The sequence below is a fragment of the Chlamydotis macqueenii genome, chromosome 5 (assembly GCF_036417535.1).
Source record: "Chlamydotis macqueenii isolate bChlMac1 chromosome 5, bChlMac1.mat, whole genome shotgun sequence".
Lineage (NCBI taxonomy): Eukaryota > Metazoa > Chordata > Aves > Otidiformes > Otididae > Chlamydotis > Chlamydotis macqueenii.
In genome coordinates, this window is record NC_141560.1 from 26,197,427 (window position 1) to 26,216,276 (window position 18,850).

At 49.6% G+C, this 18,850-nt stretch overlaps 1 protein-coding gene across 1 annotated transcript; it reads right to left on the reverse strand.

Annotated features, from left to right (window-relative positions):
- Positions 1–375: 375 nt before the first annotated feature.
- DLST (dihydrolipoamide S-succinyltransferase) lies at positions 376–16,872 on the reverse strand. Its single transcript, XM_086747994.1, has 15 exons — positions 16,749–16,872; positions 12,232–12,265; positions 10,854–10,902; positions 9,753–9,808; positions 9,318–9,392; positions 8,884–8,939; positions 8,062–8,173; positions 7,426–7,584; positions 7,055–7,140; positions 6,357–6,454; positions 4,367–4,497; positions 3,718–3,791; positions 2,767–2,850; positions 2,056–2,223; positions 376–1,589 (listed from the first exon to the last, which is right to left on the reverse strand). Exons 1-15 carry the CDS (start codon positions 16,815–16,817, stop codon positions 1,455–1,457), a joined length of 1,386 nt encoding a protein of 461 aa, XP_086604120.1. The 5' UTR covers positions 16,818–16,872; the 3' UTR covers positions 376–1,454.
- Between the last annotated feature and the right edge of the window lie 1,978 nt (positions 16,873–18,850).

Below are 18,850 nucleotides of genomic sequence, written 5' to 3' on the forward strand. Positions count from 1 at the left end.
TATCAGGGAAAAACCAACCCGGCTCTACGCCTGTACTTTAAGAGCCTGTCTCAGTTCTCCCTCTTGGCCGTTTAGCAAATACTGGGATTTCCTTGCCCTCTGTAACAGTTCTGTTGCTAGACCACAAGAAGGATGATTTCCAGCCCTGAAAACCTCATCTTTGCTGGAAAGAATCAATTCTGTGCCAAAGAGGGTTTGACAACAGTACAATTTACAGCCAGAGCAGCCTCAATTTAGTACTGTGAGGGACAGGCCCAGCTCCCATTCCCTCTTTTCTCTCACCATCAGAGAATAGGGACACTAGGGATGCTGCTGATGCCTCAGTCCTCACCCAGGAGCTGCTGCTCACCCCCTTAAACACACCTCACCTCACAGTTCTTGCCCAGTTTTATTTCATTTAAAATCCGCCGTGTTAAATATTTTAGTTACAAGTTCTGTGTAGAGGGTAAGAGTAATAGACTCTGCAGGCACTAGCAACCCCCTCACTTCCCAATACATATGTGCACTATCGGATTAAGGACTGCCCCCCTCCCCCCAAAACCAGCAGCCTTGGGCTGGGATATACATTACACTTAAAGACCCAGCCCTCCTCAGCTGTCTCTTTGCTGGTAGCAGGCCAAGCCCTCGCACGCAGGAAGCCAGCAGTCAGATCCACCATCAGTGAGCTGTGATTCAAGAACAGCTGTGAGGGGCTGGTTCTTACCCCCATGTCAGGCATGTAATGGTGAAAGGGTTGTCCCCCCAGGAACAGTGCTACCTCCACAGAGGTCACGGGCTCTGCCCACCCAGACACAAACATTCACACGACAGTGACCAGGCTGGAGAGAGACAAATGATCTCCAAGGGAAAGCAGGAGAGCTGCCACCGCTGCATTCCTGTGTGTGGAGGGAGTGTAACTAGGGCACTGCATGACACCTACCTCAGGCCCTGCTCTGATCAAAACCTCTGCTGCAAGCAGCCTGGGGGGCCCCAGACTGCCCTTGCAAGGCAGATGAGTGTGAAATATTTTCAAACAAAACAGGGACAGAACAGTAGCCTTTCCTCTCCTCTCCCTCCCAGGAACCTCAGTGCTAGGAAATAAAGCTGAACCTGCCTTGGAGCAGCAGGTAAGGGTATCCTAGCACAGCAGCAGCAAGCAGTTTCCAATGGTATAGGACAAGCTAGACATGAGAGTTTGGTGCTGTGAGGGAGAGGATGCCATATAGATGGCTCTGGAAAGGCAGTGCCATTCAGTGGTTGGCCCACTGCACAGCAATCTTTGTGAGAAACTGAACTTTGATTAAACAGAACAGGAAAGGAGGTAGGAGCTATCCCCACGATTCCCTGCGGGACAGCTCCAATCACAGCGGAGGGAGGGAGACTGGAATGACCCCTGTCAGTTCCTGAATGCCCTGCATCGCTCCTGCTGGTGCTGTGGCCCTGCCCTGGGTGGGTTGTGTGGGGGTGCGGCTGCTCTACAGGTCGAGCAGCAGCACGCGGGGATCCTCCACCGCTGCCTTGATCTTGCGCAGGAAAGTCACTGCCTCTCTGCCGTCAATCAGCCGGTGATCGTATGTCAGCGCCACGTACATCATGGGCCGCACCTCGATCTGAAGGAGAGGAATAAGACAGGTGTTAGTGAGCTCAGCCCTATTGCCTGCACAATGCCCTCCTGCAAATTCAGGGAAGACCTGTTTTTCTTCTATCCTGAATCTAGGGCTCAGGCTCTCCTGGATGCGTCTTGACTGGCAGGATTACCCATCCACACACACCACACAAGCCTAGGTCCCTTTCTGGAACTGTTCTCTGTCACAAAGGCTACAGCCTCCTCCTCCATACACCTAAGCAGATTATCCAGTTCTCCCCCCTCACAGACAGGACAAGGCCCCCTGCACAACTCAGGCAAGTAGCAGTGCCAGCAAAGCTGCCCTACACCCATTAGTCTCTGCTCCCCCTTCACAGTAAAGCCTTTTAGTAGTTAACACCAACCCCTGCGAAAAAGCACATGGGCTATAGTCTTCATCCCACTGAGCCCTCCCCTCTGTTCACTGAACCCGCCTGTGCAGCCCCACCTACCTTGCCTCCCACAGCCACAGGCCTGTCAAAGATGGCATGCATGCCTAAGATGGCAGACTGGGGTGGGTTAATGATAGGTGTTCCAAAGAGTGACCCAAAAACCCCGCCGTTGCTGATTGTGAAAGTGCCGCCATCCATGTCTTCAATGGCCAGTTCGTTTTTCCGTGCCTAGAAGAAAAAGTCAGGTCTTAGAAAGCCACACAGATCACAGAAGGCAAAGGACAAGGGTTTGGACTTTCACCCTCTCCAGGAATAAATGCTGATGGCAAAAGCTTCACTTATTGACCTGTTCAGCTGAAAACCAGCATGAATTACTTGAAAGTGTATCCTCTCTTCAGATCTGAATATTTACTGGCTTTGGGGAAGGATTCTCTTCCCTTCGCTTCCAACTCCAGCTTTTGCAGGAGACAGACACAGGGACTTCTACCCTAGGGCAGTTCAGCCTTGGCCTCTAAAGACAAAGGTGAAGACACATCATGTCACTAACGCATAGTTTTTGGTCTTCTGGAAGGGCAACAAACAGATTGGCCTGTCCTGTAAGAAATGGGCACAGCTACAGCTATAACTGGATCACACCCCACAGCACAACTCAGTGCGCTAGAGGTCAGAGATGATGACATAGAGGGGCTGAATCAATTCATGCCTATTCAGCACCCCCAATTCTTCCCATTCCTCCCAATCGTTTTCCAAAAAACCTCCAGCTTTCCTTACCTTCTCCCCCAACTCGTAGATAGCACGCTCTATGTCAGCAAAGTTCATGTTTTCTACATTCCTAACAACAGGGACCACAAGACCCTGTGGAGAAACAAAGTGCGTGATCAGCAAATTAACTGCAGCGACACACAGATAACTGCTATCGGGCAGGAGCCTGGCCTCAGCCCAGCAGAGTTCCTGCCTCCTCCCAGGCCCACAGCAGGTGGTTGGCAGAGCTGCCTCACCCCTTGGCAGTCTGCTGGGAAACCTGGCACGACGCATACCAAGGGTCGACACCGTAAATGAGACATCTCCTTTGTAAGCCCATTTCATAAAATCAACCAAGCCTGTCTGGATCCAGCTCCACGTCCATAAAAGCAGGTGAGGCACTGGTCAGAGTTCAGCTGCCACCTCCTTCTAGGTGAGAAGAGCCCAGTCCCTTTGTGCTGGACCTCCCCTAGACTTTGGGAGCAGTGACAGAACTTAAGTCCTGGCCAAATCTCTGCCTCACAACAGAACCAACTAATTCAACATCTGTATCTCCATTCCATACTCTCCCTGGACAGGAACATCTCTTTGAAGCAGTAATGTGATTTACAGAAATGGTACGACAACACAGCAGGGTTAGCCAAAGGACAGGACATGCAAAGCTTTTAGTGTCTATGCCACATCCTCATGGGTCCATGAAAAAAAAGGGTTTCCCTAGCTTGGCCCTACTCATTAACCACCGAGATCTATACTGACTTAGTTACTACATCTCCCAGTACAGTGGCAGAATATTCTTGGTCCTCTGTCTTCTCCCAAAACCCATCTCAACAGTCCACACTGTATCAGATGTCTCGTTTAGAAGATCAGTCTCATCAGTAACTTTCTGCTGCAGAGGAGCTCAAAGTTGAGTTGGCTTAAAGTATATGATCATCCCAGACTCGAGGCTGCAGGAACCACGGCCAAAGCATCCAAGGCACCTACCCGTGGAGTTGCTACAGCAACACTGATGTCCACATAGTCCCTGTATACAATCTCTTTGGTCGTGTCATCAATCACTGGATGGAGAAAAAAAGCTGTGTTACACATGCGGTACCCAAGATCAAGGGCTCAAAAGACCAGAAGTAGCCACAAAACCCTAACAACTTGCTCATCTCTAGCTTAAACATAATTCCAGAGAAGAACGAGCCATCACTGCACCTGTGGGAGAAGCATCAAGATAGACAGAAAGAAAACACAGTCCAGACAGGTCAGTCCCCCTCAGACATCCGCTTGGTTATTCTCCTCTTCTGGGTTTGAGCAAGCACCTCTGACACCTCCTCAGGAACTGTATCACACCTACCTCTACACCGGCCAGCAGGATCTTTCCTCTGTGGGCTGCATGAGCATGGCCCCAGCCCTTGTGGCAACCCCTTCTTAACAGGGCCCCTCTTGGCAAGCTGTCCTCTACCTATATAAGTGGCATTAGCAAAATCACTTGCAGGACCTAGGACTGTGCCCCCCCCCCCCTTTTCTGCATATTTGACTTGCTTGCCCAAGCTATTAGCCCTGCCACAGACCTGGTCACCTGCCTTCCCTGACTGCCACATTCACTGCTGAGATGTGCAATGCACCAGCAAGGGTCACCACTCACCTGCATTCACAACGGGCTGGTCCTGCAGAGCAAAAGCTGCGGCTTTCACAAAAGCTGACATGAAACCTAGCTTCAGGTTGTGCTTTTTCAGGAAGGGATCCTTGTGCATTGCTCTCATCTCCCGGATGTTGCTGCAAAACACATGAAATGCTGGTCAGCTCGGAGTCCAAGAAAACACTGTTCCCTCACTCCATAACAGATTTCAGTGCCAGCCCCAAGGACTCCAAATCTGCACCACCAACTGGCAAACCCCAAGTCTGCTGAAAAATTCTTCAAATATCACAGGTGAAATGGGCTGAGGGTGGCTCCAAGGACCCTGCCAAAGGGTCATACAGGAACTGGTCCTGGACCACAAACTCAACAGGACAGGGTTAATCTGTGTGGCCCACACTGCCAAACACAAAAGCAAGACGAGGCATGGAATATTTCCTGCTTAGGCCTGACATTGCCACTGATTCTCTGGAGACATTGCTACCAATACCACTGGCGGCACTGCAGACAGAAGCTCCAGCTGTGGCTGGGACAACCCTGGAAGGGTGAAAAAATAGGACATGCCAAGAGCAGAAAAGATGCATGTGGTAATCAAGGGAAAAGACTTCAACCATTGTGCAAGTCCAGTGCCAGCCAGTACAATGATGCCTCTGTACCCAACTCTTTGGCTTTGGGAGTTGAGTGAATATGAAATAAATCTTTCCAGGTGCTATGGTAGCAGGTGCCAGCCCAGCCACAGCCCTCAACCAAACTAACCACGTTTCTCCACTGCATCTGTTTATCAGAACTGAGGCCATTTACAAAAACTCAACCGAGCTGCGGCTACAAGCTCTGCCTATTCCAAGCTAATACCAGATGCAGTGGCATTGCATGGACCATCCCTCCCCCCTCCACAGCCCTCGTGTCTTTGAAGAGACAGTTTCAGCAAGGGGCAGGGGTCTCCATGGTTTAGAGTGTTTGTTTTCCTGCACCTAACCTTGTTCAGGGCTAGGATTACCGCCCAAAGACATTAGTGCCTCCCAAGACACAAGGACTGCAGCAACGAGGACAAGGTTTGCTATGAAACTGGCTCATTATGGCTTCCTCCTTTTAGACACTGACCCCCTGCGGGAAGCAGGAGGCCCCAGCACAGGCCCTCATAAGTCAACCTCACAGCAATCAATCCAAACCAGATTACCAGATGCAATGAGAGCCCCAGGCCAGGGTAAAGCGACACCTCAATGAGCCTCTGAGAGGAGATAAAGCTGCAGCACTTCCCCTCCAATCAAGACTATTTTGCCAACCTTATTGTTCTGAGACCCAAATATTTACATGTTTTGTCTTAAGGAGCAGAATAGGATTTCACAAGGCAATTTGATTTGGGCACAATTTCCCCTTAATGCACTGTAACATAAGCTGCTCACCCTTCAAAGCCATTAGTGCACTCAGTCCGTGCAAGCACTTGAGTCAGGAGACTCACACCTGCCTGGAGGGGATGGGGAAGGATGCCAGTCTGTCTCTGGAAAGCTGCACCATCCGACAAGCAAGGGCCTCGGACCTACGTACTGCTCACCTGAAAAGCTGACGAGCTCTGGGGAACCACCTCATGGGAAGCTAAATATGCCCACCTCCAACAGCAGTAACCTGGTGGAGTGGCAGAAAGCAGATGCTCCATCTTTGGTGTCTCCTAACAGCCACTACAAGTCACTCCTGCTCTTCTGCTCAATATCTACCAGTCCTCAATCAAGAACCACACAGATGAGGAACCAGGTTGGCCCTTTTACAAGCAGATGACTCCTGAGGAATGTCAGGCTGTTAGGAAGCTACGTACCCCTCACACCACAACACCAACAGGGCCCTGACGAAGCTGTGCAGACGGTAGTACACACTTAAGAAAGAGGTCCCAAAAGACGTGTTGCCAGTCTCTCTGAGGAGAATTAGCAAGGTCTTGGCTGCTGTTTAGAGATGACTGCCTGCATCTATTTCTACTTGTAAAGGGAAAGAGAGGTCTTCTCCTTACCTCATATCAATCTCATTGAAAGTGGTCAGCATGGCACAAGTATTCTGAGCCTCTTTCAGCCGCTGAGCAATACGCTGACGCATCCTATTCATTTTCACCTGAAAATTACAAAGACATAACCAGAAGCTGCCTCAAGTTCATACAAGGGGCAAAACGCAGAAGAAACTCAAAAGGCACTGCTTCTTGCCATCTGGTTGACTAGTAGTGGATGCCTAGGGTCAAGGTTTTGACTCCAGGTCTTCCTGAGGAGCATGACAGACTGAGGAGTTATTTCACTATGGAGCTTCCCAACTCAACACACCACACAGTTTCCAGCATTAGGTTAATGTGAGAAGAGTATGACTGCTAAGAAAGCAGGCTGCTCAACCATATTCTCATAAGAATGCACAACGCAGGTGTGGCAGCCTCAGTCCTTTGCTGAGAGCTTGCGGACAGACCAAGCAGAGATCTGCCCTTCTGTGCACAGTCAGAGACCTTTGCCTAGAAAAGACCTGTCTCAGATTGGACCTGGCTCTTCCTCCTCCACTCCCCCCCTACGAGGTGTCCTCATGTAGAGCATTTCCCCATCTGTCACAGCCCCATCGAGTTGGGTGTGAACAGGCAGACATGGACACATTTGGAAAGCTCAAGGCTTATGCCAGAATAAGTTGTCACCCAGCAACAGAAGGGCTGGCAAGGCCCCTATTCCCACAGCTTACCCTATGCTCTGATCTGGCACCTTTGCTGGGCACTCCCTCCCCAGGAGGGGCTGCCGCTGGGGCTGCAGCTGGCTTCACCGCAGACACTGAGGGTAAAGAACACATTAGTCAAAAAGGGAAGCCAGGGCTTAATCACAACACCCTGAGGTAGAAAGCCCGTTTGAGCTCCTTGATCAAGCAACACAACGTGGAAGCAGTCTTGGATTGGGCTGCACAGGTACCAGGCATAGCTGAGCTCTCCAGTCTGGAGCACTCCAGGCAATAATGCGGGGAGGCCTTCACTGTAAATGTCAGATTGATTGTCGTCTTTACCCTTGCACACTCTCTCCAAGGAAGGGAGGCTTGAAAATAGGAGAAAACGGCTGCCTCACCTGGTTTGCTGTCGATGGGCTGAGCTGACACAGGCGGCACTGGTGGCATTGTAGTGGGAATTGGTGCTGCAGCAGGGGGCGGAGCAGCCGCAGCTACAGGTTCAGGGGCTGCAGGAGGAGGAGGAGGAGCTGCTGCTGGTTTGGCCTTGGCAGGAGCAGCTGAAAGACAAGGAAGAACCATGGTAAGGGCAATGACAGCTTCCACTGTCAGGGATCTCCGAGTCTAACCAACTTGACAGAAGTAAACTCTCCAGCGAGTGCCCTTATGTTCTCAGCGCTACTGAACTGATAGGAGCCGCCACAAGAGGACCCCATGATGAAAGCGTTTTACTCATCAACACCCTAGATCTTCTCAATCTGCAGGAGACTGGATGCTAAAGAGAAGAGGGTGGAGAATTAAGTTGTATCAGGGGAATTCTCCTCCAGAGGGAGCAAAAGGAAAGTTTGCCCCTCAGAAGGACTAAAATTATGCTTTTCTAATGGACAACAGGATAGAAGCGTTTTCTGCCAGCTACAGAGACAGATGGAGAAAACACTTAACTACTCTCAGGATCCCTCTAAATGCCTTTCTTCCATCTTCACAAAAAGGTTGGTGGAAATAGGAAGGCCTGTGCAAATTACACGTTCCTGACTTACCTCCAGTTTTCCTGAGTTTGAACAGAGGTGTACCCCCTTCCACTTTGCCACCATCAGGTACCAGAAGGGCTTCAATCACACCAGCTGCTGGGGCTGGAACTTGCACTGATGTCTGCAAAAAGGAAAACCAGTGAATTTTCCCCAAACACTGGATGGAGAACAAGCATCCAAGAGAATATGTCAATATGTGCAGATACATGTTGTAATTTGGCACAGACAGCAGCTCTGTCTCGCACCATTTGTACTGGTTTTCACACTCTCCATTGGATATTTTTGCCAATATTTAGAAGTTTTAGGAGGTGCTGGTAGCGTAACATATAGCCTGATCTTCCTGCTCTGAGGTACAATCAAGAATTGACCTACTGCCAGCATCTTCCTGACAGCAACACCAGAAGCAGAACTTGGCAGGCAGTTTTAGCAAGAACTTCAAAGCTTAAAAGTCCTTAAAGGAGTGAGTAAACTTAAAGGCAAAATTCAAAACAATCTGAAGACATCCTATGGCTCTGCAGATTTCTCCTCTGTTTAAATACAAACAGGTTTCAAAGCTTAGAGCACCGAAATTGGAAGGAGGAGTGGAATTGCAGCTCCAACATACATCAGCACCACTGATGCTTAAACAAATGTATGAGGAAGAAAGAGTTATCAAAGAATTCTCACTTAAGGCACATCTAGCTTTCATACTAGATGAGAAAAGCTTTTCTCCATGAAGAGAACAGGAGACACAGGCAAGGCCTGCAGGCTCTAGGAGCATCTAGCAGGAGAGGAGCCTTACAGGGTACCTGCTACAGAACTAGAAAAATTTTTGGTCCAGAAAACTCATACCTTGTCTGTTTCAATCTCACACACCACTTCATCTTCCGCCACTGTGTCTCCAACAGCTGAATGATAGATATGAAGACGGCTGTGAGGAGGGAGGTGTGCTCCAGCCTCCCCTCTTAGCCCACAGTTGTCTCCCCCACTAACCCAGGATTTTCTCACCCCCGTTCTTCATAACTTCTAAAGAAAAGTCTAGCTCAAACAATCTACTGCACAGAGTCTGATTCCAGTTTAGAAATCACCCTTCACCCAACATCACCCGTGACACAGAGGTGCCAAAGTAGTAACTTCAATTCTTACCCCTTAGGAGAACTGCAATTAACTGTCTCAGACTGAAAGGCACAGAGCAGGCTGTCAGCCAGTGAACTACAATCCATCCCCGAGCTGTCCAGTGCAGCAGCAACAGTGCCGATAATTTCAGGGAAGAGGCAATCACTTACCTTTCTCCCACCTGACATCTCCTTCTGTGACTGACTCTGCAAAGGCTGGTGTGTTCACCGTAACCACGTCATCCCCTGTGAGAGAAACAGACAAGACTTGAACGCATTCAGAGCTCAAAACCTACAGCATTGCTCCATTCTTGTCATCAGGACTCTGCTAGAGGGGGTAGGTCAACAGATATCAAATGTTGGCCTTCTTGCTTCCACACTGATTAACACCTAAACACAAGAGAAATTCCTGTCTGACTGAACATCACATTGTAACAGGAATGCCAGACAAAATCTTCAGGGCCCCGGGACACAAACCCTCAGCCATCCCTCGAGGCGGGACAGCAGTGGGCCTAGACCAAGGATGGAAGAGAGAGCTTCAGCTGTTGTCAGGACAGCAACAGGTAGCACAAGAGTAATTCTGCTGACTCCTGACTTTTTACTTACTACGTACTGCAGTGGTTCTGAAGTAACGGACAGTGAAGACACTGGAGCTATTTACTCTGCAGAAAGAGAGAAAGATAAGAACACAGAAGTACGTTCCTCTGCAGGCTGCTGGCACTAAGCTCAAGTACAGAATTTACATTTGCTTAACTGATCTGAAAGGTTGCTCAGCTTTCTGATATATTTTTTCCAAGGGACTACTACTTAATGTTCAAGCTGCAACAATCCCACAAAGAATGGAAACATTACAGCTCACTATTAGTAGAGCTCTCAGAAACTCATTGAAAACTGACATTTATGAAATTTTAATTTAGGGGAACAACTCAACAAAACTCCTGTGGTTTAAATACTGATAAAAGGCTGACCTAGCTAGCCCACCCTACGCCCAAGACTAGAACAGTAAGCATTTTTAACCTCTAGATCAAGATTGTCATCTCTACAGAGGCTGCCAGATTGCTCAAAAAAAAAAAAAAAACCATAAATCACCTATGGCAACACATCCAAGAGACATCTATTTCTCTCCACCATGTCCCCTCACAGGGCGGTGGCAATCCCAAACATTCCAAAGGATGTTTTTTATACCTACTGACACCACATTTGGAAACCCAAAGCAAATGTGCTTTAGTATTTCCTCTAACACAGGCTACTTGGTGCAAACAGACCAGCATTTCAGGCTTTTATGGATGCACTCTTAAGGTTATTTTTCCAAATACATTTTCACAAAATCACCTCAGCAACGCAGACCTTGCCATACGAACAACAGTTCCCTGAACCACCCCGCTTCTCCTGATGGAAGTCCTTTGAGGACGCCGCCATATAGCAAACAAGACTTGCCAGATAACCAAAGGGTAGAGACCCCTTTATCATCAGTCTCCTCATTCCTGTCCCTTCCCTGCCTGGTTCCAAACAAAGCTTATTTTCTTTAAGCACGCCATGGTTTCTACCCTGAAAAAACTACAGTTTGTTAGGGCTAGCTCCACACTCCTACAACGTGTGCAGGGATTTTATGACAGCCAACCATATTCCGCCTCCCATCCCCCAAATCTTATCAGAGCTAGAGCAGCCCCAGCCTCTTCACATCACAGCTTTTCTGGGGATACTTACACAAGCTTCCTGCTGTTGGTATAAGCCAGTCCCTGACTCCCAGCCACACCTGTGAATGAGAATGGTGTTACCCCACAGGAACGTTGTCCAGCTGTCCAGCCCCTCAAGTGTCCCTGTCAGGTGAGACAGTGCAGACGACACCACTGTACACTCTGAGAGAAGCTTGGGGCTAAATGGGGAATAAAGCCACATAGAGGCATCTCAGCGCCATCAAACCTGCCTAGAAGTTGCTAAAAACAGTGGTCTTGTCTTCATCTAGACTTATAGAGACGGGAAAAAGTTATAGCTTGACCTCAAAGCTAGTAAGGATCACTTTGAAAAGGACAAACAAAGCAACAGCTACAAGGGACACCTCCAGGACTGCCAAAACCTCAGTTGCTGCTGAGTTATGCTCACTAATACAAAGGGGTTCCTAACAGGAGTTCCTAACAGGGCATTAGTCCCCTAAGAGACACCCCCAGGGAGCCTCACGGTCGCATGGACAGGTAAGGAAGAAAAAAAAGAAAGAAAACAGGGTGTGGGCAGAGTAGCAAGCCACCATCATCCCTCTTTTCTGTCCACTCCTTGTCCCAAGAACACTTCTTTTCCAAAACTCACAGCAGGGAGGTACTTGCATAGCTTCTCAGTTTCACATACCCCACTGTCCCGTTCCCACACTGCTCACATGCCCTGACACTGCAGTTTTTATTTCAAACTGAACTCCTATCCTTTGCCTCTTTCAGGGCACTGGGCAGTTTTCCAGACTGATCTTAAAGAGAGTCACCATTGTAACCAGAGAACATAATTATCTCAATTACACAATGTCAGAAGGAAGAATCATTTTCCCCACTTGATTTTTAAAAAAGCAATACAATTTTGACACCATCCCCATTCCCTACTAAAGAGCTAATATTGGAACCCTAGAAACCGGAAGAGGTAAGCAGATTTAACTGGTTTCTCAAAGTGGAATGAGAAGCGAGTGACGTAATGCTGTATAAACACAGTACAGCTAGAAAAAACAGAGCTCTGGGAAAATCTAGTTTAAGCACCGAAGAAAAGTTCACATGCATACTAGATTTGACATGTCACTTAACATTCACCTGTCATGTTCAAAGGAGTTTATTAAAGAGCTAGGCTCTGCAACAGCGTGCGTTTCAAGCACTGCAATGCTTGAAATACACTGTGCTGCTGCTGTGAAATCTTCACCAGAGCCAAACGGCTTGAGCAGCATGTACATTAGGCAAGGGAGGCACTCACATGGAAACAGAGCTCATTTCACCAACTGCGTCTCCATTACATGTCTGACAGAAATAAACCCCAATCAAACCTATCACCAGTTTTCATCATCAGCTCTGTTCTGTCTAGGTAGTTTGAAATGAAATAAAAGTGTAAGACTCACCAGATAGAGAGCATCTTGCCAGAGTACAGTTCCCCTGTCAGAGAGAAGAGGAACTATCAGTATTGCAAAAAGACAGACCCAGCCTAGAAGGACTTCAGTTTCCCCACAAGACCTGGATCAGAGACAGGACCCACCGCTCCCACGCTCCAGACTGCAGACACCATACTTTCCCAGAGTGTGCAAGAGTGGCAGATTGGGAGAGCATCTACACTCTTCTCTTTGCTTTGCCTCCTTCCAGGATGCTTTCTTCGGAGTGATATCAAACCTCATGCACTTGGTTTTCAGTTGTGGCTCCAGCTGTTTTGACCTTCTCATGCACAGTTTCCTCTTTAAGAAGGAACAGATTTCTAAAGACTCATTCACTAAAATTTGCCATGCATGAGAAGGTCAAGGGTAGCTACTCGGTAAAAACATCCCAGTCATGAATGCAGCATTCAGGGGTTTTTTTTTTTGTTTGTTTGGTAATTTTAAGGCTACGGAGCCTTTGAACTCCAGAAGGCCAGAATTTCCCTCGATGGCAGAATTTTTACTGCTTTCACTGAGACAGGAATTCCACCTTCTGGTGATGTTTCACTTCACACCCATGTAATCATTGACTGCATTCCTAGCTCAGCATAACATTTATCAAAAGTAAAAGACATTTCAAGATATTCCAGTTACTTTCCCTAATGCTATTACACATTTATCTAGCATTGAACCTAAGAACTCTTTAAAAGCTATAGGAACATACCACAGTAACCATGACTAAAATGCGGTTGACTGGTTTGGAACAACAGCCACTCAACAGCTCAAAGCACCGTTATCCGGCAGCTAACGTTAAGAGGTAACAATCATATTTCAGCTACATCTTCAGTGTCTGTGTATACGCCTTGATTTCAGCTTCACCAGACCAAGCAGGATGGGACACAACTGATCTTATATATCAAAATAATTTGTGGAGCCGTGTGAGATAAGACAACGTAAGAGATCAAGGACCAAAGAGATATTTAAGGTTGTCACATCGTCTACAGGACCGAGAGCTGTAGCATGCAAAAAGACATTGTGAACACTTCATATCATCACAACTACTAACAGGCCTGGGATTGACCCCTTGGCAGTTTAATTACCCAAACTTACTGGGGAATTTGGCTTCTTGGATATTAATGCACAGTTCATGATCAATGGGCAGTTCAACAGGGTTACGATTCGCTGCGCTGAGGATGCAGGCAGCCAGGCTGACTTGCTGGAGCCCCTGCCCCAGGTCTGGCTGGGGAAGGGAAAGCAGGGAGCGCCGTGCAGACTTTGCAGAGTCATTCTGAACGCTACAACACTTAATCTTGGTGCAGCACTGGCCCCCTGCTAGCTTAGATCTGGCTTGTGCAGAGGCAGCCCTAAGCTGGGATCAGTAAGACAAACTTCAACTGAACTCTGCTTGGTCAAGCATCTACAGCACCACAATCCTCAGCATATATGTCAGTTCCCACAGTGATCAAATTCTTCTTGCTTTCCAGTGTCCCAGATAACATGAAGTCAATCACAAATAAAATATCAAGAGAACTGAACTCCTTTCTGCCCATTAATGTTTTCCTGCGTGATTATAAAAAGTGGTTAAAGGTATTCCTAGCATCCCAGAAAATAACTTATTAAGAAAGAGGAACACCCTCAGACTGAAGAGAAACAGTCAATTTTATTTGTTCAGGACCAGTTTACTATAAGGTTTAAAAAAAAAAAAAAGTTTAGAAACCCTGTCCTAAAATAAATCGTTGTGAGAAAACACATCTGCAGCTCTTCTTCATGAGAGGTGCCAAGTGTGTGTTCCATAACTGCTGCAAAATTAAGGAAAGAAATCAGTATCACTCTGCCTTTCTGTCTTTTAGGTTACGAAATGAGGAAAAGAGCTCTAATGTGAGGAGGAAGCCACTAACAAAAGGTATTGAGATTCCTCTGTCTTGTGTTCTGCAGAACTGCTGTGTGGCCGTCTCTTAACTACAGCACCTTGGAGATGCACGTGCAGCCCTGGGAGATGCCTGATGCGGTTGTTTTCCGTTCCCCTTTTCCATGAAGGAATCACTGTGATTGAACCTGTTTCTGGTATCAGCTGGCTCGATCTGCCCTCTGCCTGATCTTGGAGCTTCTTCAGTGAAAATGGAAACATTTAGGTTTTGCTAGCTGGCATTAGCACTTTGGGTCACTTTAAAAAGACAGCCTTCGCTCGGGGAAACAAATCTTGGTTTAATTAGCTAGTGACTCACGTACCAAGTGATTAATTTTTCCTCCATGTTTCACATGACTTTTCAGAATTGTTTTTATAACTGTTATTATGTCAAAGTAACCCTGGCACACAGCGTCCCAGGCCACACCTTTCAAGGAGCCCTCACCTTCCAGAAGGTCACTGCACACTGAAATAAATTATGGAATACATCAGCTAAAGCAACAGCCTGTATACCTACAGATTTCTTCTCCAGTACCGGAAACAGGGACCAGTTCAGCTAAGGACACTAACTGAACAGCAGGGTACAGCTAATTTCAACAGAGGCAAAACAGAAGCCCAGTGCTGGGCAGCTCTGACGACAGTGAATGCAGCAATTGGTTCTCCAGCCCCAGCTTCTTCAAAGCAAGGAAGCTGCTGCTTTAACGACAAGGATAAACACAAACCACCGCTACACAGAAAAACCCCACTGCACGTCTCTCATGGATCTCAACACCATTATACACAGCGTGGCAGGGCAGGTGCAAAGATGGGACGGAGGTAACAATGCTGAGCGGCAAGATGTACTAAGTGGTACCAAGATGACAGGCTGAGAGCTCCTCCAGCCTGCAGGGAGGATCAAACAGGGAAGAAAATGTTCCTTGCAAACTCTTCCCCAGATAAACAGAAGGACTTCACAGCACTGAACGTGGCTCCTGATCAAACCACCCTTTTTCAGACTAGCTATTGTCTGGACTTTTTCAGGTCATCCTTCAACAGCTGCTCCCCCTCACAGAGTTTTACATGCTCAGACGCAGGCTACTGATGCACATTCATGATTTCTACTTCATATATGAATCCAGGACCTTTCTCTCTTTTATGAGACCATCAAAATCCAGCCAGCCCTTCCCTACCCTCGTTGTTTGTTGCTGACTCCACTGTTCTCCTGTTCAGCCCTACACTTCTGAATTTTGTACGTCTACTGTTCTCACGTCTCCCATCAGAGGTTTGCCAAGTTCTGGCGTTTCTTTCTGTCTCTCCAAAAAGCCTGTATTATCCCCTTCAGCAAAACTCACTTCCCACGCCCCCACCCAAATGGAAAGCAAGCTACCACCACCATTGTTACTTCTCACTTTTCTAGTACATGTAATAGGTTAACTAAAGTTATCTCCCCTTCCCAGCACTCGGCTACAACCTCCTGTAACCTCCTGATTTGCAGACCAGTTTTGTAAAAAGGTTTGAATACTCCACCTGGCTTGCTCCCCCGTTCTGTACGATTACACAGCACCACTGAGAGCTGACAAAGCTTGAAGACTGTTAAAATACCACTTAAATAAGCTTATTTAAAACCACAGCATAATCAAGTTGTATCGACATACGTGTTTAACAAAATAGGACTATATAGCTAGTTACAAATTGCTTATAGTGCAGGTTTATACACACAGACATATTTCCAACCACAAGTCTGTTTGCGGTGCTCAGAGACGAGCATTTAACACACAGCAGCCCTGTGGGGAAGCGTGAGGTAGTTAAACGTTCAACACTACCATCAGCTGTCAGCACTTGCTCGCCTACATTCACACGACGGGCAAAACCAAATCTCAGGCTCTAAGGCTTCAGCTGGTCATCTGCAAGAGAAGCGATCTCTTTCCTCCCGCAGGTACGCAAATACACGCGTGTGCAGAAAGCGAGGCATGTTTGCTATTTAAAGGGAAGATGTGTCCCGAAGGCAGGAAAAGGCAGAAACCACCTGGCCAAGGGCAGCCCCAGCTCTGACTGAAGCAGCTGGCTTAGTTCCTATCAGCGGCGGTTACCGCCGTTCGCACCGGTCCTGCGACTGTTTGAAAACCAAGTACAGGAACTGAATAAGAGCGCAGACACCAGTTCCGCACCGGGCCGACCCCGGCCGGGCAGGGTCTCTGCCGGCAGCGGCGTGGGGAAGCGAGCGGCGGCTGCCGACAGAGCTCCCCCCAAACGCTTCAGCCCAGCGACAGCCGGGCACGGCGGAGCCCGAGAGCGTCGGTCAGCTCTGCCCGGTGCCGCAGGCCGGGGGCCGCCAAGAGCCACCGCCTCTCCCGGGCGGGGCGGGGCCGTACGGGGCCGGGGCACACGCACCGGCGGCCCCCGGCCCGGGAAGGGGCAGCGCCGCGCCCACCCCGGCGCCTCCCTTGCGGGAAGCCGCCCCGCCGCCCCTCCCTCCCCCCTCCCCCCACCCCGTAGCCGCGCCGAGGCAGCGGGCGCGGGAGGGAGGGCGCGTCCCGGTGCCCTTGGCGGCGCCGTCCCCGCCCGCCCAACAGCCGCCAGCCCGCCCGCCTCCCGTCCCGAGGCCGGTGCCCGCGGCGGGCAGTACCTGCCGGAGGGTGCGCAGCGAGCGGCCCAGCGCCCGGCCCAGGCAGCGGGACCGCCACAGCAGCAGCATCGCGGCGGCGGCGACGGGAGGAACCGGAGGGCGGACACCGGAAGCAGGCCCGGCGCGAGCCGGAAGCGCGCAGGGCTGGACCAAGCTCTCCGGAACGGGGGGGGAGCGGGGCCGGAGGGACGGCACCATCGCGAGCGGGGGTGGCGGGGAGGCTGGGACAGGCCTGGGACAGGGGCCGTGGGGTGAGGACAAGCGTGGGGACAGGGCTGTGGGGCAGGGACAGGCCGAGGATGGGGCTGTGGGGTGAGGACAGGTGTGGGGCAAGGCTGGGACAGGGGCTGTGGGGTGAGGACAGAGCTAGGGCAGGGCCTGTGGGGCAGGAACAGGCTGGGGACAGGGGCTGTGGGGTGAGGACAAGCGTGGGGACAGGGCTGTGGGGCAGGGACAAGCCTAGGGCGGGGGCTGTGAGGTGAGGACAGGCCCAGGGTAGGAGCTGTGGGGAAGGGACAGGCTGGGGATGGGGCTGTGGGGCAGGGCCAGGCTGGGGATGGGGTTGTGGGGCAGGGCTGGGGCAGGAGCAGGCTGTGGCGCCTCAGGAGCCTCCTGTTGAGCTGTACCGAACACGTCTTCCACAGCCGCGTGCAGGGCCGGGTGGCACGCAGGCCGTTCGGTTATGCCTTGTGTCCTGGTTGCCAGTACCTTTGTGCAGCTCTGCCTGTCCATGTGTCCCCAGCATGAGTGGGCACAGGGGCTTTTACGTTATGAGTTATGTTACCTATGAGTCACGTCACCTACGACTCCTGGCATGTAAACGGACTTCCATTTTACCAAAGGGTGCCGTTTCATGATGCTCTTTATTGAACCAGTTCTGGATTGCCGCAGGATAGCTGTACTGGTGATCTTCCTGCTCACCTTGACAAATCATGGAGTTGGGTTCATGTAGGATGATATTGCCACAAGTATCAGCCAATGGGATGCTGCATGGTTAGAAATCGGCAAGGAGGTCTTCTCACCATGGCAAACAGGCGAATTAGTACACAAGCCCCATTCCTCAGATGTGGTCTGTAAGTTGAAAACATCTGAGAATCCCCCAGCTAGCTTCTGTTTTCTGCCTGCTTCCAGGTGAGGAACCACTGGAGGAAGAAAACCCAAGGAATCTGAGAATTAGCTTGGCATAGTCATGAAAGGCTGTCTGGCAGCCAGGCATCTCTTGAGGAGCCAAGTCCAGATTATGCACGTCCTTAATTTAGCCATTCCTTAATAATATATGAATGGTAAACTGCGGCCTTCAAAATAGTCTCCTAATAGAAATTCACAATGAACATCCTCGGGATCATTTTCAAAGAAAAGAGGTTGAATAAAAATCAACAGGGGATAGTCTCTGAGGCTTTGAGGATGTGCTGACTGCTTTAATAAAAGGCAGCGGAGCCAGAAAGGCGCTCTGCCAGGGATTTCTACACAATCTTTCAAGGACTAATATCCTTGAACAAGACCACTTGATGTCAACTGCTTTTAACCACAGCCTCCTGCCTACCAAATGAATACACCAAATATGGCTGTGTTCAGTAAGGGCGTGGAGGCAATGCAGACGAAGCCCCAGGAGTGGCACGTGTGGCTAGGCCTTGTCCACCTGCCCTGCATGAAGCATCTCACAACCACATATGCCCCTGGGGCAGGTAGGTTGTCCTGGGGCCCCTGGGGCAGGTAGGTTGTCCTGGGGCTGGGCTCAGCTGAGAGCGGTGCCGGCTCTGCTGGCTGTGGCAGTGACTCTAAAGCACCCTTTGATAAGCAAGGGACTCAGTGCTGCTGCTTCTCCTGTCTTGCTCCATTTCCTGGCCATGTCCTATACCACAGACCTCCAGGCCAGCAGAAATGCCTCCATGTCCCCATGGCGGGGCATGTTGGAAATGCCTGGGCACTTTCCATGGCAGCTGGAGCTCTGGGCTGGCTCCTTCCTTGCCTGAGGCACTGCTTGCCTTTAGCCCAGTGTATTTGCATCATCTCACCAATGGTTCGCCATCCTGGGTCCTGGATGGGGTTTCCAGGCCAAATTGTAGGGGGAAATTGCTTGTCTGGCCCTCTGGGCAGCCAGC